General features: G+C 36.3%; 1 protein-coding gene across 1 annotated transcript in view; it reads left to right on the forward strand.

The window, feature by feature from the left end:
- Positions 1-21,396, forward strand: part of RABL3 (RAB, member of RAS oncogene family like 3) — a 37,001-nt gene extending 15,605 nt beyond the window's left edge. Inside the window, exons 3-8 of the mRNA XM_007181860.2 lie at positions 4,407-4,536; positions 8,499-8,613; positions 10,781-10,931; positions 15,605-15,676; positions 19,597-19,635; positions 20,223-21,396. Coding sequence (XP_007181922.1) covers positions 4,407-4,536; positions 8,499-8,613; positions 10,781-10,931; positions 15,605-15,676; positions 19,597-19,635; positions 20,223-20,288 — 573 coding nt within the window. The 3' untranslated portion in view covers positions 20,289-21,396. The remainder of the gene's footprint in view (positions 1-4,406; positions 4,537-8,498; positions 8,614-10,780; positions 10,932-15,604; positions 15,677-19,596; positions 19,636-20,222) is intronic.
- Positions 21,397-23,907: the final 2,511 nt, after the last annotated feature.

Raw genomic sequence — 23,907 nt, forward strand, 5'->3', positions numbered from 1 at the left:
TAAAAAAACCTTAGAGGATGATATATCCTGAATTTATTCCTTGATTTAACTAAACATATCAAAGCATCTAATATGTGCCAGGTATTATGCTATGTTGTAGGCCTACCAAGATGAATAATATGGTCCATGCTCTTAAGCTCAGAGTCTAACAGAAGAGATACCGGCAGATAAATAAGACAGTGTGGTTAGTGAAATGATAGAACTGTGCAGGATGTTATGGGAGCAAATAAAAAGAGTACCTAACTGGCCCTGATTGGTTTTGGAGCCAGGGAGGGTGGCAGGATCAACAAAGCTTCACTAAAGTGGTTGAGCTTTTTGATACCAGGTAACTGACTCCTTATAATACCTTGTATTGTTCATTTCAGTTGTTTTGCTTAGAAATCTTGATAATATAAATTATAAATTTCCTTGCTTTCATAAACAGAATTCATGTAGTTTAACCTTTTTATTGATGACTTAACATTTTCACATGTTATTAGTTATTTATGCCATATAGCAAAATAGTGATACCTTTTATCACAGTATACAAGATTACTTTCTGTTATCCACAATGGTCCCCAACTGCTGTGATTTTGCTGTTGTCATTTTTGTGTCCTATCCTCTTTGTTGCCAGTCTGCTAATTGTCTTCTCTTAATGTCAATGTGGCTATCTGTAGAATATCTTATTTACTTAAAGTTTTCCTTGGACAAAAGGATTTGGACCAAAAAAAAAATGTGAATAAGTAAAAAGTATGAAGCATTCTGTTAAATATATATTGATATATGCATTTTATGACATTTATTTTAACTATTCAGCTATCTTGCTTTCTGTTATTTCAGAGCCATTTGATATACAGAACATAACTTCTTTGTTTTATAAGCAAAGAAACTGAGACTCAAAGATATCAGGGATAATTAGTAGCAATCAATGAATATAGTCTAGGCCTCCTGATACCAAAAGAGTTCCATTGTATAAAATCAGTAATTCTTAACTAGAGGTTACAGCAAAATCATTTGGAGAATTGTTCAAATTATGCATGCCAAGGACTGGACCCCAAAGTTACTGATTCAGTAAGTCTGACATGTATATTTCTTTTTTTTTTAAGGACTTTTTTTTTCAGCTTTATTGAGATATAATTGACAAATAAAGTTGTAAGATATTTAAAGTGTATATTGTGATGATTTACTATATTCTTACACATTGTGAAAGGATTCCTCCCATCCAGTTAATTAGCACATCCATCACCTCACATGTTTATTTATTATTTATTTGGTGAGAACATTTAAGTTCTACTCTCTTAGCATGTTTCAGTTATACAATAGAGTGTTATCAACTACAGTCACCATATTATACATTAGGTCCTCAGACCTTATTCACTTTAGAGCTGAAAATTTGTACCTTTATACCAATTTCTCCCTATTTCCCCCACCCCTGCAACCCCTGGCAACCACTTTTCTATTTTCTGTTTCTATGAGTTTAACTTTTTATTTAGATTCTACATATAGGTGATAGCATGCAGTTGTTTTTTTTTTTTTTCCCTCTGAGTGGCTTGTTTCGCTTAGCATAATTCCCTCAAGATCCAATCACGTTGTCGCAAATGGCAGGATTTCCTTTCCCCCCCCCCCCCCCCCCCCGTGGCTGAATAATGGGATAATATTCCATTCTCATGGCTGTATATCACATCTTCTCTATTCCTTCATCCATTGACAGACACTTGAATTGTCTTCATATCTTGGCTGTTGTGCACAGAACATGGGAGTGCAGATATCTCTTCAGTATCCTGTTTTCATTTCCTTTGGATATATACCCAGGAGTGGGATTGCTGGATCATATGGTAGTTCTATTTTTAGCTTTTTGAGGAACCTTCATTCTGTTTCCATGGTGGCTGAACCAATTTACATTCCCACCAATAGTGTACAAGGGTTCCCTTTTCTCCACATGCTTACCAACACTTGTTATCTCTTGTCTTTTTGATAACAGCCATATTAAGAGGTGTGAGGTGCTATCTTACACTTTTGATATGCATTTCCCTTCTGATTAGTGATATTGAGCACCATTTCAGGTATTTGTTGACCATTTGTCTTCTTTGAAAAAATGTCTATTCAGTTCCTCTGCTCATTTTTTAAATTGGGTTTTTTGCTATTGAATTGTATTATTTCTTTATATATTTTGGATATTAACCCTTTATCAGATGTATGATTTGCAAATATTTTATCCCATTCCATAGGATGCCTTTTCACTTTGTTGCTGGTTTCCTTTGCTGTGTAGAAGCTGTTTTATTTGATGTAGTCCCACTTGTTTACTTTTTGCTCTTGTTGGCATGTATATTTCTAAAAAAAAAAAATCTTGAAAGATTCTGATGTACACCCCTGAACCACCGTATTATAATCTGGCTCTTGTCTATATTCTAATAGATAAGGTTGCCATATATCAGATTTCGTTTCTGAAATATAAGCAGTAAATTCTTATAGAGTCTAGACCATGAGAAAGAGAGAGATTTTGGAGTTTACTCTGAGTAAGAAAGTCATTGGAGAGTTTTGAATTGAAGGGGGATATGATCTAACTTTCATTTTAAAATGATCACTCTAGCTACTATATGGAGAACAAATGGAGGGTGGTGGGAAAGTGAGTCGGTGAGACTCTAGTGGGGAAATCAGTTAGGGGATGATTACATTAATTCAGGCAAAGAGATAGAGGCTTTGAGGGTGGTAATAGTTGAGGTGGTGAGAAATGAACGGGTTTTGGATTTTTTTTTAAGGCAAAAGCAACAGAATTTGCTGACAAATCAGATATGCAGTATGAGGGGAGTTAAGTTTTAAGTTAAGAGTTAAGTTAACGCTTAAGTTTTTGGCCCTTCAACTAACTAGAAGGCTAGAATTGCCTTTTACTGAATCAGAAAACTGGGAGAAGAATGGGTTTGGGAGGAAGATTGGGATATTATTTTTAAATATGTTAAATTTGAGGTGCCTGTTAGACATCCAAATTGTAGTTAGGTGATATGGTAGTCTGAGGTTCAAGGGACTGGTCCAGGATGGATATAAATTTGGAATTCATCAATGTGTTTATGACATTTTAAATCATAAGAGTAGATGAAATTGTCAAAAGAGCAAGTGTTGCTAGATATCCCAGAACTAAACCTTGGAACACTCTAACAATTAAGAGGGTAGAGAGATGAGGACAACCCAAATGGAGACTAAAAAGGCTTAGCCAGTGAGGTGGGAAGAAAAGCAGAACAGTATGATATCCTGTAAGTTAAGTGAAGAAAGTATTGAAAGAGGAGTGATTAGTTTTATCAGATGGTAGAGTAAGATGGAAACTGTTCATTGATCGTTGGATTTAGCAGTGTGGAAGCCATTAATGACCTTGATAAGGAATATTTCAGTGGGGTGACTGGGACAAAAGGTGTGACAGGAATGAGTTCAAAAGAGAATGTAAGGAAAAGAATTAGAGACAGTTGAGAAGAGACAACTCTTTGGAGGGCTTTTGCTGTAAAAAGGAATAGAGAAGTGGTATGGCAGCTAGGGGAAGACATGAGGTCAAGAGAAGGTTATTTTAAGATGGGAAAAATTATGGCATGGTTGTTCGCTGGTGGGAATTATCCAACAGAGAGGGAAAATTTGATGATGAAAGGGAGAATTGATAGAGCTACCTCTTTGATAAGAAAGTAGGGATGGGATTTTATGCATAAGAAGGGGATTTGACCTTATGGACACAGACAGTTTATCTATAATAGCTGCAAGGAAAGCAGATTATATGGGTACAGATGCAGGGAGTGGATAGATAAGGGAAGAGCAGGTTGTAGAGTTCTCTTCTGATTGCTTCTGTCTCTGGAAGCAAGATTATTAGTTGTGCTTGAGGACAAGGAAGAGAGATTGGAAGTTTGAAAAAGAGGAGTAAGTGTGAAATAGTTACCTAGGGGAGGAAAAGAGGAAATAGACTATGGAACTGATTGAAGGAGAGCTCCAAAGGTAGACTTGAATTTAAAATGAATCCAGTTAGCTTGAATGTATATTTTTCTGAACATTACACTCGCTAGCTGGGTTGCAGACATGGAATACAGGAAAAGGTGGATATAATCAGGGCTGGAGTTTTGTCTAATGAATACTATGTGAGGGAGGGGTAAAGGAGAGATTAAAATGACGAATAGCAGAATTTATGCTTAGTTAGGAAGGAAGTGAAGGTTTGGAAGTGGAAGGGGGGACTTTGGAAGGTGTTAGGATCCATGAACTATAGGGACCTTTGGGGTCAAAGATTATTATTAGAGTTGGAGTGTTAGAGAGAGGAAGCTGCACAGATAGGAGGTGGTGATTAGAGAGTCAGAGGGTAAGCTGCTGATATGGAATATTCAGTGCTTTAAACTGGAATGAGGGTGTTTATGAGTTTTCTTAGTGGCTATAATAATTATTTTGATGGATTGATTTGTTAGGTTCATGACTACAAAGAAGGAACCCCAGAAGAGAAGACCTACTATATAGAATTTTGGGATGTTGGAGGCTCTGTGGGCAGTGCCAGCAGTGTGAAAAGCACAAGAGCAGTATTCTACAACTCTGTAAATGGTAAAACATTTTTTATTTTTACCATATATTAATGGTCTCAGATCATCTGATGGAGGAATGCTGGACTCAATTTAAGGAAGATCCAAGATACTCCCCAACTCTTAATTTAAATCTGCATATCACATTCCAGTTTGTGTTTTTTAGATTCTAACTACGTATTTCAGAACATTAGATATTTGCTTTGTCTAAGTGTTTCTATTTATATTATTGTCATAAACTAAATATTGAGAGATAGTTTGGGTGCTCGACGTAAAACATGGAACCTTCCAAAACACTGTCCTCTGGGAGTGCTGTTTCTTCAGTCAACTGAGTATATACCATTAGGAGTCCCATGGTCTAAGCCAGATGTCACAGAGATACTGAGATTTTTTTTCATCTGCTCCTTAGAGAGAGTCCTGTGTAATTATAAAAGCTGCCTAAGGATGTTTTTAGGGGTGCAGAAATTTCATCCAGTTATAGATATACAAACACCTGGAGCAGACTTCCAGGTAGAGGTGTGTAATAGGACATAATTGCAGTTCATAGAGTGCCTACTCTGTGTCCAGGAACTAAACTACTGACACCTGTGATTTACCTATAGAATTTTTTTATCTTCTCTTTTCTTTAATTCATTTTTTACCTTTTTTTTTTACTGTGAAATATAATTTCAACTTCTCTTTGATTGATGTACCAAAAGATTTGGTATCTTACCCCTTCCTTTCTGGTAGATGCTTAGCTATTAACTGGCCTTCATTTATACTATGCTTAGATCTCATTCTATATTAAGTAAGCATTGTAATTATTCAGTACCATCTTCATTACTTATATTCCTCTTTCAATGTCTTATCCCATATCATAAGGTGTTGTAGATACTTCAAAAAGTAGAGAAGGCTCTTGCCATTGGATACGTACTGTAGAATACAGGATGAGTCATGTTAGTTCAGACCTATGTCGCATTTAGCTCGGAATTCTATCTGAAAGTGTCACAATCTAATTGAAGAAACAAAATATTCATAAGTGAAACAAAACACAGTTTAAGATGGTGACATTAATATATGACATCATAATGATACATGATAAAGTACATGATAATGGCATATATTAATAGAATGTATATAAATGAGAAAACAGTAAGATAAGACTGGTATTGTATTAGGTGACTTGCTAAAGAGCAGGAGAGAAAGAAATGAAGCCTGGTTTAGATCTCGGATCAAGTGATAAACTTGGATTATATCGGTCAAATGACTTGTCAAAGCTGATATCAATCCGATTTGGCAAAGAAAAATTTGGATAAATAACACTTTTCCTGTTTAGATCTTTTTGAGAGTTAGGATAAAAATTATAAATAAATAATAAAGTTAAAGACCATTCAAATCCTAGAAACTTTATGGAATCTGAGTTGTAAGCTTAGTAAGTACTGAAGAAATCCATCTAAATCCATATTTATTTGGTTATCTTTTCTATACCTACTCTCCGTTAGTGATTTATGTCTTCCTTAAATATTATTGAAGTAATTTCATATATCCTGTGTTAGTTTTACAAGTAAGACTGAGAGATATTCCTGTTTCTTAAAAAAAAATCCCTATTAAGAACAATCTTAATAGGGACTCACAGACATAGAAAACAAAATTATGGTTACCAAAGGGGAAAGGGAGGGAGGGATAAATTAGGAGTTTGGGATTAGCAGATACATACTACTATATATAAGATAGATAAACAGTAATGTCCTACTGTATAGCACAGGGAACTATATTCAATATCTTGTAATAACCTATAATGGAAAAGAATCTGAAAAAATATATATATATATCTGAATCACTTTGCTGTACACCTGAAACTAACACAATATTGTAAATCAACTATACTTCAATGAAAAAGAAAAAAAAATCAGTTTCTGTGTTCTTCGAGCCTACCTCTGGAACATTTCTCTTGGTAGAAGCATTCAAGGTTCTTTACTCCATCTACCATCCTTAGTTTTCTAAGAAACAGAGCATAAGGATCACTCCATTCAAATACAGTCTAGTCTTAGCAATAACTTTCTTCCCTCAATACGCTACCTCTTCCCACTGTGATGAATGAGGCTGGTAATCCCCAAAGGAAACCTGTATAGTGTCTCTACCTCTCTGTTTTTAAAGATTTAGAACATATTCTTATCAGCTGTCACCCTGACTTCTTTCCTTTGGGCCTCACTGTGTCCCGTCCCTTCTAGCTCATAATCTACAAAGCAGGAACTCTCAGCCCAAATGAAAGAAGGAAAATAAGGAAAAAGGTGCTCAATGCCCTTAAAAGCTCAAAAGCCTTAAATAGAGATCCTCAAAAAATAAACTCCTCCCTGTCCATCTAATAGCTCATTTAGGCCTTTGTAATCTTTTCACTCTCCCAACCAAACCCACCCATAGTTTTGTGGTATTTATACCTAGGAAATAAGGAAAGGAGAAAATATCTTCCACTCCTTTGCCCTGAAGTGACTTTATTCTGCCTTCCTCCAGTCTTTTACTGTCAGATTACTTGATTTCAAATTCTGGCTACCCCACTTACCATGTGACCTAGGGTAAGTTACTCAACCTCTCTGAGCCTCAGTTTCCACACGTGTAAAATGAAGATAATAATTCTTACCTCATAGGACTGTTCTGAAAATCAAATTAGATGCCACACATAAAGCACAATATTTACCACATAAATACTGAATAAATGTTAGCTATATTCTTTAACGGTAGCTCTTTATTCCTTTTTTAAAATCTATCCTTGTTCATGTTTCCTTAATGCCTAATAGAGCCCCTCATCGAGGAAGGTAGAGTGAATGCAGTTGGACACGGGGGCAAGTGTCAGATCTCTGTTTTTTCCAGATCCCAGGAGAGATACAGATTTATCTGAGCTAACTGGAACTAGTCAACTATACTTTGCACAGGCACCTTAGTTGCACAATGTCTGTAAAAACTAGAGGAGCCAAAGAATTCTAACTCTTATGCCCTTCTTTTTCAAATTTACATATCTTACATCTTGAAGATGGAAGAATCATCAGTTTCACATTCTCTCTTCACAGTAGAATCTGGGTAATATAGGCAAGGGTTGGGGGTTTAAAAACCTATCATCTCTTGATCACAAGATGGTACCCTAAATTTCACTAGGCATTAAAGCTTTTCCTTTTTTGTCTATATCATATTGTAATAACCTGCTTTACCTTTCTGTCTAGGATCTTAACTGATTCTGTTTACTTGTATTTCTAAACCTTATTACATTTTGCTATTTTTCAATCTCTTAAAAGTCCATCTGTTTTCTACTATTCATACTTCTTGACTATCTTTTCCTACCTCCTTCTAGTGGCATATTTCTTTTGCTTTGTTAACTAGATCTCTTACAGGTAGAGCAAGCTTACATAGCTAGCCATTAATCCAAATAACTAAATGATTAGACTTTTGAGTTGATTAGGTTCAGGTGATCTACAAGAAAACATCTTGTCAGCTAAAGAATAGGAATTGTATCAAATTAAATCAATACCATTTTAATAAATTTTTATTATTAAATATTTTAATGAGTGTAAGTAATATGTGTATGTATGATGTCTATGACAGATGCATAGTGTGGAAAAAAATAACCTTTTTGAATGAATATAATTTCCTATATACTTGAAGTAGTTTTGATTCTTTTCATTGATGAAGTAGTTCTGTAATTAGGACCAGGCGGAGTAGGCACTCATTAAGTGTTGAATGAAGAAAAAAAGAAAAGACATTCTAAAAGTTTAATGACATTCTGTCAGCCCTTGTAGAATTTTTTAAAAGTTATATAACTGACAAAGAAGAGCTTTTAGATAATTATTTTTAAATAATTATTTGCAAGAACTTACAGAGGAAATTTTAAAATAATTGTGTCTTGAGTTTGTTAGTTGTACCAAAATGCATTCAGTAAGCAACCTAATGTTTTGCCAATTGTGAAACGAAGAGGAGTTGTTATAATATTGACATTATTTTCTTTGGTTATTTTAGGTATTATTTTAGTCCATGACTTAACAAATAAGAAGTCATCCCAAAACTTGTATCGTTGGTCATTGGAAGCTCTCAACAGGGATTTGGTGCCAACTGGAGTCTTGGTAACAAATGGGTAAGCCCAGATTACTTCACAGTTGGTTTGAAATGCTATAGCAATCCCAGGAATGTACCCTCCAAAATAGCATTTTGTAAAATGTTTGATTTGCAAATATTTTCTCCCAGTCTGTAGATTTTTTCATTCTCTTAACAGTATCTTTCACAAAGCAATAGTTTTTCATTTTGACGAAGTCTAATTTCTCTTTTATGTATTGTTTTTAGAATCATGTATAACAACTCTTTGCCTAATCCCAGATCGTGCAGGTTTTCTCCTGTGTTTCTTCTAGAAGTTTTACAGGTTTTAGATCTATGATCTGTTTTGAGTTAGTTATAATGTGTGGTTGAGGTTGAGGTTGATTTTTGTATATGAATGTCCAATTGTTCCAACATTATTTGTTTCTCTGAATCCTAATCTTCTTCATAATGGTAGTTAAATACAGTGGCCTGAAAGATGCAAGGTTTTTTGGTTTTGCCTAAGTGGTACCGAGCATATAATACAATACCTGGTTATCTGTCTCTTTGTGATGTTAAGGTGTTATCAGACTTATCCATTCATGATAAAATTCCCCATTTGTTTTTTACCTAATGATTTAAAAAGAAAAAAAGGATTTTGAGATCAAATTTCAAATTGGATGTAAGATTTAATGAAAGAAAGTGAGAAAAAGGAAAGCTAAAAAGAGAAATAAGAGAACAGATTGTAAATATACATATATTATGTGCAACATATATGTTATGTTACATATATACAATAAATATATATGTTAATGTGCAAGAGATTATGAAAGACTGCAAGTGACAAATACATGTATCAAAGATGATGTTTGACAAAATATATACAAAAGTTGTATGTAAGCCAGAGTTAGAGTATAGGGGCGAAAAAAGTCCTAAAGGAGGGCACTTTCAAAACTTTATTCTCTAATAAAGCAAATTTCAGTTTTGGACCATGTCTCCTAGGTCAACATTGCTGTTAGTAAGAAGAATCAAAGGCCTTGAACTCAAACTATTGTTGGCTTTGACGCAGTAATTAGAATGATAGTATTTTTATGAAATGGGAGGTAACATAATTCAAAACAATTTTGTTCCAAGGCTGAACAGTAACTTAGGCTCTGTAAGGTTATTGTGAAGGGCAAAAAGATTTGGTAAGTTCTTGTGCACGGCCGCACACACAAACACAGTTTAGATTATTCAAAGAGAAAGAAGAGTGATGTCAAAGGAAGGAAAAAAATTATGTTCACCTGGTTTGTATTGATTGGGTTATGCAATATTGATTTACTGTCATAAGGTGTTGCAACCAGATTTTGCTGACTGTTATAAACTAAGCTTATAATATGTCAGAAATCCAAATCTGTTTCATTTCTCATATGTGAGTAGAACTTATATTAATTGAACAACATTGGGCTGTATGTTCCTTTCAGTAATAGAAAGACAGTGACCCAAGGCCACTAACCCTAAGTGATTCTTACTACCTGTTCTGTGTCTCCCACAGCTCTCGTGTCAGGACAAACAACTATTTGATACTTAATTCTTTCCTTTTACTATTCAATTTGCATTTCAGCTGTTTCTTTCCCTTTCCATTTGTTGAATCCATCTTTCCCCAGGCTGTAGCATCAGCTATGGTTGATTTATTCTGGCCTTCAGCATTCCTATTTCTGATTTTCCTAAAATGATCTATTTTTCTTTACTATTCATAGACAGAAATGAGTATGGTAGGTGTAAAGCTTATGCATACCCCAGAAGGTACCCAGAAGCTTGACATTTTCCCCTCTGGCAAAAGGTGTGACTGCCATGCTAGGGTACTGGGTTTTCTCTCCACTGAGGTTTGAATCCACTCTCTGCATCTACCCAGAAAAATTCTTGAGCTGTTAGCCTTAGAAGACAGAGCTTTGGGAGAAGTCAAGTCAACCTACTTTCATATACCTGGTAGGCACTCAGTTTATTCAAGTAGTCTATAAAGACCGATGGGACAAATTTTGAGTAGTTGAATTAATAGTTGGAACCTGAAAGATGGCGAGGACTGATTGAAAAAATGAACAAGTAGGTGGGAGAAAAGTAGGTTTATAGGTAATGGGTGAGCAAGAGTCAGTGAAGTATCTGTAAAATAGTGTGAGTAGTTGCATTTAAATATTACACATCTACATCAGAAAGGTAAATTCTATTCACCTCTTCATTATTATTTATCACAGGGATTATGACCGGGAACAGTTTGCTGATAACCAAATCCCACTGTTGGTAATAGGGACTAAACTGGATCAGATTCATGAAACCAAGCGCCATGAAGTTTTAACTAGGACTGCTTTCCTTGCTGAGGATTTCAATGCAGAAGAGATTAATTTGGTGTGTATTTTTTACTAATGCATGTTTGTATTATTATCAGGTAAAGGCAAAACCAAAGACTTCGAAAGTTCTGTATTCTCACAGAAGAAGCTTTATATTTGAAATCAGGCATTTGGGTTCTAGTCCAAAAAGTAATGAAGATTGGAGCCAACATAGATTATGAGATGGGCAAAGCCTCCTTATATGCTGACCTGTTGGAATGTTCAAACTTTGTTTTACTCTTGCTTTAGAAAAGCCTGTTAGCTTCTTAAACTACAGAATTTACCTTAAAGGGTAAACAAATATATAAATGAGAAAATTACAAACTGTAAACTAGGAGTGCTTCATAAGCATTAGTTTATATAAACTAATGTATAGTTAGTAATGTATAAGCATTAGTTTATACAATGGATTGAGTCCCTTCCTGAGATATTTAGCTCAATTAGAACTGGACATTAAGAAGGCTAGAAAAGTTCTCATATAAGCTAGTTAGTGTTGCCTAGAGAATGATCCTGGCCAGCAGCTTCAGTCATGGTTTATATGTCATTGTTCACAAGTAGGATTTCTGCAACGTATCAGTGCACTGGCATTCCAGACGTGGTGGTGGTAGTTTAATACCACTAATGGCTAACATTTATTAAGCACTTATTAGTACCAAGCACTGTTCTAGTGCTTTATGTACATTATCTCACATGCATCATCTTCACATCAATCCTATAAGGTAGGTACTATAAGTACCTCCATTTTAAAAACAAAGACTAGAAGCAAAGAGGGGTAATTAGGCCAAGGTTACACAGGTCAAACCAGGCACTCTGACTCCAGAGCCCATGCTCTACAGTTAAGCCTGTTTTCCACTTAATTACCCTTCAGCTAACATTTAGAATCTCGGAGCTGAAAGAATTGTTAGAAATCATCTAGATCACCAGTTACTCAAACCTGACTGTGTATTCAATATTATAGTATTTGTGAAAATTTTTGAATAAGTGCCCCACAGCTGGAGCTTTTTATTCATAGGTTTGACAGAAGGACTCAGTAATTTTAACTAATGACTCAGCTGATTCTGATGCCCTTTCTCTGTGAATCAACATTGGTGAACGCGGCTTGGTTCAACTCCACCTGTACCCCCATAACTGAGTCAGCTTCTGCCTGCCATTCCATTGTTTTTTACATTCTGCTTTGCAGTGGAGGTGCTTTATTTTTCTCAGCTGCCACCATGGAATATTCAGCATAAATGCCCAGGTAGTCAACACTGGACCATCATATTCCAGAGAATTCCTGTTACATAGAATATATAATATCCTTGTTGAAGAAGTACTGAGGTTACTTTGTTTGAACATTGTTTCCAAAGGGAAATTTACCATTGAATAGGCTTAATTTGTTCCAGCAATTACTTTTTTTTAATAATAAAAGTAGCTGGCATTTATTAAGTGCTTACACATGCTAGACACATACTATTTTACTTTTAATGTATTTTAGAATGCATCTGTTTCCAGTGCCTGTGGGTTTCTGTGACAATCATCTAGATATGTGCTTTTCCTATTTTACTTCCAAAGTCAGGGCGATCTTTAATTGTTAACAAGATGTAAGGGTACTCAAGTGGCAAACATGGTCTTCACAGAATTCACATACAACATACTTTTGGCCTTTTATCAGTGTACACCTTCAAGAACACAGCAGAAACAAGAGGGTCTTGAGGATGCAGGGAAGAAAAAATGAGGAGGAAAATTAGATAAGAGTTTCAAAAAGAGGTAACAGTCAAAAAGACTCAGCAAGTAAATATAAAATCTCAAGTAAAAACTAATTTAACACTATTAGTGCTAGCATCTTTGGTTACTGTATGAATTTACTTAAAATTATTAAAAAGTAAGAATTAACATAACTGTATACATCAAAGATAGAAGCAAAGCTTTCTTGTGCCTGGAAAAAAAAAAGGCAAGTTGTTTAAATTATAAGCAGGGAGGAGATTACTTATTTTTTTAAATCCTATTAGGTTTTTTTGTGTCTAGCACAAATTTTCCTCTGTTATGTGTTTACTTCAAAGTGATCATTCTGAAGCATCTTCCCTAGTTAATGTTTCTTTCTCAAGGTTAGGCAAGCATTTAGAGCTATCAATTTTCAGGCTTTGCCCTCCGCCATGATCAATAGCAGATAGTTATAGTTCTTTCAGATCTAAAATTCTCTTCCTAAAATCATAGGGTTTCTCTAGCCTGGTCAACCGGAAATTGTGGAGGCTTAGAAATAAGTTTTTGGGAGGCTTTGTCTGTTTGTTTGATGTTTGATTTAATTTTTGTATTTAGTACTTTAGCTCTATTTGGAGTCATCTCTGAAGTCTTTTGACATTCTGATGATTATGTGATCAATATCTGTTTTGTAAAACATATCTAATACAGATCTAGTTAAGGTCTGTCTTTTATATGCCTCAATTGCTGTATAAATGTGTTCAAACATGATTTCAAATACAACAGTATACACGATGACATTTCAGTCTGCTTAATCCATATATAGAATTATCTTTTATTATGTTAGGTGCTTTTGTGTCTGAAAATTCAATCTGATGGCATTTTCTTGGGATGAAGAAAGAAGGAAACTAATATTTCAGTACCTACTATGTGTCAGACATGCATTATCTCATTTAATTTTCACAAAAATCCTATGGGTTAAGTATTGCTATCTCCATTTCACAAATGAATAAGCTCAACTTTAAAGGTTTAATAACCTAACCAATGTCACACAATCTAGAGATGTTGGGATAGATACTCAGATTCAGAGCCTGCTGGCTTTGAAGACCTCTGATTTTTCTTTTACTCTATGATCTTTGAAAAGTTGTAGTCTCTCTTTTCTTTTGTGGTTTTGGAAAATGTACAGCTTCTGGTCAGAATTTAAAATGTGAGCCTTGAATGTTGTATATTGGTAAAATAGGGATTGTTACAAAATGCATTGGAAAGGAATCATGTGGGTTTAGAGATTACAATCAGAATAAATGCAACAATAATAATTTCAGTGATTTCCCAAGGGACACAGGTGATCTATAACTGAAAAAATAAATACTATCCTTGCAAAGGAGCCTATATGATATCCCCATGGTTGGGTCTTAGGTGGCATTTGAGGTACAAATCAAAGTACTCGATCTCTTGAGTTGGCAAGTCAGTGATGACAAGCTAAGGCAATTCAACATCGGAATTCCAGGAAAGGGATAGTAAACCTTTTAAGGTCTTTACTAATCATTGCAATGTACTAGTCACTTCATTATAATGTTTCAGATTCTTTTGTCTCTTCAGAGCCCTATTTTTTCCTATTTTTATCGTAATAGTAATATATCTGTTGTTTATTATTATTAAAAATGATATTTTAAAATAAACTTTTCTATTGTTTATTTTAACCAAAAAATATATCTGTTGTTTATTATTATCTTTATGGCCTACCAAGAGATGCAGGGCCTTGCATTCAGTGAGTGAGAAGTCCCTGGCCACTGTTCTGTTTGGTTTTTGCTCCTCTTGCTCTTTATTTTCATGCTTCCTACTATTCCTAAGAACTTCATAGGACTTAAGTTAGTTGAGCACTGGTGAGTAACTAGTACTAAAAAGTGAAGTGTTGTCCTCAGAATGGGAGAAAATATTTGCAAACGAAGCAACTGACAAAGGATTAATCTCCAAAATATACAAGTAGCTCATGCAGCTCAATATCAAAAAAACAAACAACCCAATCCAAAAATGGGCAGAAGACCTAAATAGACATTTCTCCAAAGAAGATATACAGATTGCCAACAGACACATGAAAAGATGCTCAACATCACTAATCATTAGAGAAATGCAAATCAAAACTACAATGAGGTATCACCTCACACCGGTGAGAATGGCCATCATCAAAAAATCTACGAACAATAAATGCTGGAGAGGGTGTGGAGAAAAGGGAACCCTCTTGCACTGTTGGTGGGAATGTAAATTAATACAGCCACTATGGAGAACAGCATGGAGGTTCCTTAAAAAACTAAAAACAGAACTACCATATGACCCAGCAATCCCACTACTGGGCATATACCCAGAGAAAACCATAATTCAGAAACAGACATGTACTACAATGTTCATTGCAGGGCTATTTAAAATAGCCAGGAGATGGAAGCAAGCAACCTAAGTGTCCATCGACAGATGAATGGATAAAGAAGATGTGGCACATACATACAAGAAGGGGAGGGTGGGAGGGAGGTGCATGAGGGAAGGGATATAGGGATATATATATATACATATAGCTGATTCACTTTGTTATATAGCAGAAACTAACACACCATTGTAAAGCAATTATACTCCAATAAAGATGTTAAAAAAAAAAGTGTTGTCTGTTTTTAATAGCTCTATTTCTGCTTTTGAAGGTAAATGTAGGCAGGTCACCTAATTAGTATGTTGGTTTTGTTGTTAGTAAGACATTAATAATCCTTTCTTCCTTTATGAATTATTTAATGATGAATACAGTGGTTCAGTGTCCTCTAAAATTGCCTAAATAACAAAGAGTAAGTGGCCTCATCTTCCTTTAGCACTTTCCTCTGCTCTGTGCATCATAATTTGAAAATTACTTGAATGTTTTATGAGAGTATTATGCCTAATATTTTACTATAGAAATGTGCAAGAGGAACAGTAATGACTCTCAAAGAGCTTATGTTTCCTAACGTTTAATTGTGGATCTTATGTTTTATCTTCTAGGATTGCACAAATCCACGGTACTTAGCTGCAGGTTCTTCCAATGCTGTCAAGCTCAGTAGGTTTTTTGATAAGGTAATGGCTTCAATTAAGTTATTTTTAAACTTAATTTATGTATTATGAGAGTTTAAATTCTTTGTAAATGCTTTGTCCTTTTATTCCTTCATCCTAAACTTCACAGCCTGAATACTACTTGTTTTGATCTCTCTTATCTGTTGGTATAATTGCTCAAGGCCTGCTGACGTGTTTATTCTATCACCATTGTTCTCTAAGCAAAGAATGAAAGCTACTGGATTCAAATGGGGTTTTTTAAGATACCTAATTCCCTCCTTAAAACAATTTATGTTTCCATATTTTCTAGCATTTTTGTGCTTATTCACCACCCCCAAGTCCCCACAAAAGACACTAAACTGAGGACATTCTGCTTAAAGCCCTGAGTTATTTTTGCTCTCCCAGCTACTAATATTCTCCATATAAATGTTACTGATACTTTTAAGGCTATGTCATCTTCTTGATTCCCTAATTTTCCCTATCAGAAACCTTTGCATTCCGATTATTGACTCTTACCAGCATCATCTTATTGTCCAGAACTGGAATGAAAATGTAGCATTTTCAACATACTGGTAAGTTAGAACACTGTCTTTCCTTCACAAGGCCATACAGCTGCATTGCATACAATATTGACCAAGTTAAATTGTTTACCCAATGTTGACATTGTGTAGTAAAGTAAAATAGGATATATTTCTGTATTATTATTGAAAAAAGATTAATTTCTGTCTTATATTTCCTTTTACAAGTAATCTCCCAAGAAAAAAAATTTTCCTCCTCATAGCTCTTCTTTATGAATCATTTTTCTTTTAACTATTTAGAGATCTAATATTTGGCTCTTTTGTCCAATAGGTCAGCATAAGATGAGCCCCATACTCCGTCCCTGTTTAATATTAGGCCACTGGGAAATTTTTGCTTTATTGCAGAACTTCCCAACTGGTGTGTGGCCAAAAGGGTACAGGTGCACTGAGATAGTGATCCCCTCAGTTCTCAGAGCAGCCAGAGCCCCTGGCCTGGCTCTTCCATTTACTCCATTTGTACATTTGCTAATGTATAAATATTAGCATTTTCTAAATGTGTCATGACATGAAAAAAAGCTTGGAAGCACTGCAAGGAACCAGATTTTCTCTCCACGTTGTTTTCAAACTTAAAACGTAAGAACTTCCATTTGGTTTAGATCCGTGGCCGCTATCTATGTCCCCTAGGAGCAGCATCATATAGATCTGTGTCTGACATGGAAAGATCCCACAGTATATTGTTTAAATTTTAAATAATTTATTAATTTTAAAATTAAAAAAATAAAATGTAATAAGTTATATCCTAGAGAAACAATGGGTTATAGATCAGTGTGACCCAAGTTGTCAGGCAAGACTTTACTTGAAAAAAAAAAAATTAGAGGGAACTTGGTTGGTTTTAAGAAGAGAGCAAGTTTTGATAAGAGGAGACTTCCCTGGTGGTCCAGTGGTTAAGACTTCCCTGGTGGTCCAGTGGTTAAGGCCTCCCAATGCAGGGGGCCCAGGTTCGATCCCTGGTCAGGGAACTAGATCCCACATGCCACAACGAAGATCCCGTGTGCCGGCAACTAGAAGTTGGCACAGCCAAATAAATAAATAAATAATTTTTTTTTAATGGTTTGATAAGAGAAGGACATCGCAAGTTGAGGGCAGGGAATTATGAGCAAAATTGAAAAGCAACTTCTCTCTTAGTTTCCTAAATCACAAACAAAGTCAGGTGGATTTAAGAGGTTGGCCAGGACTTCCCTGGTGGTGCAGTGGTTAAGAATCCACCTGCCAAGGCAGGGTACACGGGTTCGATCCCTGGTCCTGGAGGATCCCACATGCCATGGAGCAACTAAGCCCATTTGCCACAGCTACTGAGCCTGCACTCTAGTGCCCACAAGCCACAACTCCTGAGCCCACACACCACAACTATTGTAGCCGGCATGCCTAGAGCCTGTGCTCCGCAACAAGAGAAGCCACCGCAATGAGAAGACCGCGCACTGCAACGAAGAGTAACCCCCGCTCGCCACAACTAGAGAAAGCCCGCGCGCAGCAACGAAGACCCAACGCAGCCAAAAATTAATTAGTTAATTAATTAAAAAAAAAAAAAAAAGTTGGGCCAGACCTCCAGTCTGAGGTGGTTGCCTGAAAGCAAGGGACTTGGCAGCTAAGATATGACTTTACATCATATCTTCCAGAATTTAGTGTAAAGATTTCTTTTCCAAGGGACTTCCCTGGTGGTGCAGTGGTTAAGAATCCACCTGCCAATGCAGGGGACACAGGTTTGAGCCCTGGTCTGGGAAGATCCCACAGGCTGCGGAACAACTAAGCCCACGAGCCACAACTACTGAGCCCATGTGCTACAACTACTGAAGCCCGTGTGCCTAGAGCCCGCGCTCTGCAACAAGAGAAGCCACTGCAATGAGAAGTCCATGCACCACAACGAAGAGTAGCCCCCACTCGCTGCAACTAGAGAAAGCCCGCTTGCAGCAGCAAAGGCTCAAAACTTAAATAAATAAAAGATTTCTTTTCCAAGAGGAAATCTAATCCTCTTCCACCCTCCCTTCGCTAATAGTAATTCCTAACCACTCTAGAGTAATAGAATTTTCCCTTCCTACCCTGGAGAGAGGAAGGAAAATCAGTCCTGTCATGGTTTTTGTGGGGTCAAGTATTTTAGATGTGTACTAATCATGAACCAACTTTTCTACCTTTGAGGCCAGTGAGTGCAACCTTACCCTGAGTCTCTTGTGGCTAAAAGTAACCCATCCATAGTCTCGAAGATAAAAAGAATACAGATGATATGGCTGTCAGGCCAATGAGAGCAAGCTGCTGCAGGCCTGGAAGAAGATGCTCCGCTTTATTCCAAGGAAATTCCTAGCTTCATAATTCTAGATTCTAATGTCTTAGAGTTAATCTCCAGTTAATCTGTATTCTAATCTGATGAACTTTTCTTAATCACATGTAAAGCTCTGCGTAAAGAAAGTAATACTGCCTCTGTCACCATTGCAGTTTCTCAAGTGTTAGAACAGAGTTCATTTTTTTTTTTTTTAATGTTTTTCATCATGTGAATGTAGAGAACAAACGTATGGACACCAAGGGGAGAAAGTGGCGGGGGGGGGGATGAATTGGGAGATTTTGATTGACAGGTATACACTAATATGTATAAAATAGATAGCTAATAAGAACCTGCTGTATAAAAAATAAAATAAAATTCAAAAAAAAATGTTTTTCATCATGTGAAAATATGGTGCTCTTAAACTCATTATGTTAGGGCATATATTTTGAAGGCTTCTTTTCAGTAGTAGTGATGGATTTGTACAGATACATCCACTGCTTTACCTTATTTCTCCTACTGAACAAATACAGACAGTTCCGAAACTGCTGAATTAAGGGTGCAGATTAAGTCGGAAAAGAAGTTAATTGACTGCTTTTGATGTTGTGTCATCTGTCTCCATTAAGGACCGACAGGATGTACAACTGTATTTACTAGAGGGATGTGGCAGTTTCCTACATTACACAGGCAGACTCCTCTTTAAAGAATAGTTATGCTACTGTAGTAGCAAAAGTGCTTTGCTTTTATCTTATGGATTCTGTTTGGTACCTTTTGGGGCTGACTACTAGGGAACTTTGAGCCAAATTTGCAGCCATACACTAGGAATTGCATGGGATCTCATGTCACTTTCTGGTTATTTAGTCTTTTTTGTTGTTCATGTATTTTTTGACCTATCATTAATGCTTTTTGGAACAAGAGGCAGGCTTTTATAAAAATACTTCCACAATCCTGATCTCATAAGCACCAGATTTAACTCATTGTACTAGATGTCTATTGCTGTTGAAAAGACTCTTAATTTGGGTATACACCTTTTAGTGCCATTAGTGGCCATTGCGGTTACCACCTTTTCAAGGTATATGTGCTAAGCCCTTAAAATCTTTGTTTGTTTTTCACAGGTCATAGAGAAGAGATACTTTTTAAGAGATGGTAATCAGGTCTGTATCTATCTTTTCTTGATAAAATGATTTCTTGAATTTGGAGAGAGGTTTGACTTATTTGAAATTAATTTCCAAATTTATTTTTGAAATTTTTTTTAAAAGTGGGGTGGGAGGGAGTCCTTTGCAGGCCCAAGCAACTGACTTTCTTCTATCCTGTTAAATACGAAAGAAAAAATCAGATCAAGGGAAAATAAGGGTCTAAGAAACAAAAAGAATCCAGAGATTAGGTTACATTATAAAATAATAGAATTGCTTGAGACTCCAAAGGCATATATCCAGAGTCTATCACAATGCAAATAATTCATATAAAAGTCCAATAGGTGAATATTATGAGATTCACCACCATCCTGTCTGATTTAGATGGCACTATCACCAATTGCTTGGCAAATGTTTTTCATTTTGGTAGAATTTCTTTTTATTATTTAATCTGCTGTGGTTTTCTGAGTAAAACCGCAGAAAGATAGTTCTTTAAAGAACGACAGCCCAGCATACAGAAACAGAAAATAAGGAGAACATTTTAAAGGCTATTAGCATTTGAACTCTGCCTGCTTGAGTCCTAATATGATTATCTTTCTTGCCTACAGATTCCAGGCTTTCCTGATCGAAAAAGGTTTGGGGGAGGAACATTAAAGAGCTTACATTATGACTGAATGACACTCATCCTTTGGAAGAGTAAGCAAGCAGTGGCAGTTTTTCACAGCTTTCTTCTTGCTGTATCAATTATTAATGTCTCAGGCTTTTAACGAAATCATCTTAAAATGCCACCCTTCAGCCTCACCCTTTAATGGAAAACTGAAAGGAAGTAACAGCATGGGAAGTCCAAACTTTGTCCCCATTCTCTCTGTTCCTCACCTTTCTGTCCCTGTTTATAGATTATATAAAAGCCTTGTGGAAATACGAGATGTCAATATGATGCAGTAAATGAGCAGCGACAGAATGCTGCAGAGAAAATTTACCCTTGCCCAGAACTGGAGGGTTTTTATGGGTCTGTAATTTTCCCACACTCCTTGCTGAAGGCTTAATTAAGTACTTCAAAAATGTATCTCTATTGTTTTACCTTCTGAGGGGAAAGGTTATGTTAACCAGCCCTGAGTTGTCCACCCCAAACACTCTCTGTCATTTTCAAAGAAGCAAAATGGTGTTATTTAACTGCCTCCACCTTCATCACACAAAAGAATGCCTAATAATAGCAACCCTTGTCTCTCTCTCCTCTCCTTTGCAAATGGCTCAGTGGCTGGAAGAGGCAGACTAATAGCTGGAGTTAAATATAAATAGATTAATAATACATAGAGGACAGCAGTACCAGAAAAGAAGAATGATGCGAGAAATTGACAGCTCACTAAATCCTTCACTCTTTAGGTTACAGGCACCCTCTTACTGTTTTCTGTTTGGAAATAGGGTGAAATCTAAGACCTGCACAAGGGCAGTAAGAGAGATTTACAGCCTCTTCATTTTTTATTTTTATTTTTGAAGGAAAGGTCAACTCCCAAAATGTCCCTTAACTATAGTCCGTAAACTAAGAATATTATTCTTTGTGTCAACAATGTATTTATGGAGAGAAGTAAAAATAACTTCCACAGCAACACATTTACATGAATTATGGACTAGGATTCTTGGATTTCATAATCCAAAATTTTTTGGGGGTGGTGTGTGTGTATATGCATAATTGTTCATCATTACTTTTTTTACCCATCTTTTTTGCTTGTATAATTGCCTTTGCCCCAGTCTTTGTTAATATATAAACCTGTTTTACGAAAACTGTAATTTGCTGCCTTATTCAACAACTCCTTTTCACATGTATTCTTCTCTCTAGGAGGTCTCTGCACTCCTGATTTTGCTCCATATTAAAATATAATAATAATAAATACACAGTTTCAGCTTCTCATTTTAAAACTAGGGGAAAAAAACACTAAATTCTCTTTCTATTCCATACTTTGGAAATCAAGGTGTGCTGAAAGAGGATATTAAAATGACATGTTAGAGAGTGCTTTTAGAAAGTCAGTCTTGGGAATTTGGCAAGGATTTTAAAGCACTTTTCATCAGCTAGAATATCCTGCAGTCTTTCTTCACATCCTCCCCCACAAGAGTTAGCCCTGATTTCTTTTTTGACATAAAGGAGAGCTATGCAAATCAGGATCTGTATGTGGAATTTGGCACAAGTATTTTGTGACAGTGGCTGTGCAGTTAAGAAGTAGAAACCAAATGCATATGCAGAAGACCTAAACCAACTGAAGCTCTTTGTATTCCTCTTTTAAAAAATAAATCAATAACCCTTAATTAGAAAGAAGATCTATTCCAATTTCTCTATTTTCTCCCTTATTAAAAAATAAGATGAAAATAACCTATCACTGATGGCTTCAGGGTCAACCTTGAAAAATTAACAGTACTCAACTTCATTTGTTCTTGCTGTCAGGCTTGACTCCTGAATTATAGTTTTCTAAGAAAAAATGATTTTAATCATCTAAGGTAAGTTTGTTGCAGCATTTGTAGCAGCAAAATAAGGTTGTTGGCCAAAGTGAATGTTATTAGCCAGAGTTCTTCAAAAAGAATCTTTTGAAGCATAATTTTTGCTAAGACTTCCTGAGACCTGCTCATAAGAATTGCTTTTAGGTAATAAACAAGTTGAAATACCAAATACTTCCTAAAAAGTGTTAATTAAAGCCTTAATTTTCTTACTTTCTTGATGGAACAAATTGCTAGCTATAAGAGAACTTTTTTTTTCCCCCTGTTGTGATTCAGATGTCTAACCAACGTTCTTACTCACTGTGGAGGCAACCAGATATGAAGATCTATGGCCACTCATCTGTCCCCCAGGCTGCTTAGTTGGAATCCAACTAAGGATTTGATTTGGGTTGGTCTCTCTACCTTAGTGCTCTAGAGAGAGAGCCACTCCCAAAGGGGTTGATCCATATCAGCTTTACTCAGGTTCTCAGAAGTTCCTGAACTTGGGACATCTATGATATAATCCAGGTGCCGTGAGACTGCTGTTTTTCTCTCCATTCTGGAAGTGGACTGCATAGAACTGATGTGCTGGACCATCGGACTGAGGTGAAGAGCTCCTAACCGCTGCCATAATCAGAGCTTTTGAGTCTCCATTTCAGCAGTATGTGCTTTAGCACCCAACCTAGGTAGGGCCTTATATGGGTATCTAAATGTTGGTTTAATTGAAATTTTTAAAGCACAGGTAGCGTCTATTTTAAGAAGTTTGAAGTCTAACAGGATGTCTGCATTGATTTAACATCTGTTAAAATTCAAAGGAGGATACTCTGGGGGAAGGAGGAGAAGGAAGTTAAAAAATTCATTTCTCCATAGTCCCAAAACTGAGTTAAATTACTGTGGTAGGAGAGGAAGGGTTCCAGGAAATCTAGCACTGGGAGACCCCTGAGCCTCACATATTCCCCAGTATGTTTGCCTAACGCAAAATTGGAGTTGGAGCCTGCCAGCGCTGCTCCATAGAGTAGGAAAAGGATCCAACTTCGAGTAACAATTAATAAGCACCTACATTTAAGGACTCAAAGCAATGGCTTTCAAACTCAAAAGTGCATGAAAGTCCTCTGAAGTGCTTGTTTAAAATGAGGATTCCAGGATTTCTTCTGCCCCCCTCGCCCAGTTCTATGTATATGGGATAGAGCCAGGATTTTGTATTTTTAACAGGCAAACCAGGTGATTTTGATGCAGGTAGCTCAGGATCCACCCTTTGAAAAAAATAAACCCATATCAAAAACGTAGGGAACACATGGATTGTAGACTCTACCTTATGGCACCGTTATAGCAGAGTTCATCAAAGTTCATCTTTGGCTTCCTCTTCATGATCGCCCCTTAATGAACTAAGTAAGCCACTCCTCCCTCTCAAGGCTACACATGCCACAGCAATCGTAACGTGATTGTCACATCCTCTATCGGCAAAACAGGAAATATTTGTCTTCGATGTACTGCTACCCATTTTTAATACTAGCACTTTCTACCCTCTGGGTATATCTATTTCTAATGAAATGCCTTGCCATCTTATACATAGCCCCTCTCTTATACCACATTTGTTTTCTCAGCTGGCCAACCACTAAGCTTTACCAAGGTCATCAATAAGTAAAGGTGAAGAATGAAACCCCTGAACTTCAACAAAGATGTAAAATCTTGCTCAGTACCATCAAATATATCAGGTAATCTATCAGTTTCATCTTTTTCTTGGAGACATCGGTCCTGAAGTCCTCCGTCCTCTAACTGCAGTCTGGAGTGATTGCTCTCTAGGCCTGCCACTTGTCCTTCACACTA

Source organism: Balaenoptera acutorostrata, chromosome 4, assembly GCF_949987535.1.
Source record: "Balaenoptera acutorostrata chromosome 4, mBalAcu1.1, whole genome shotgun sequence".
In the NCBI taxonomy this organism is placed as follows: domain Eukaryota; kingdom Metazoa; phylum Chordata; class Mammalia; order Artiodactyla; family Balaenopteridae; genus Balaenoptera; species Balaenoptera acutorostrata.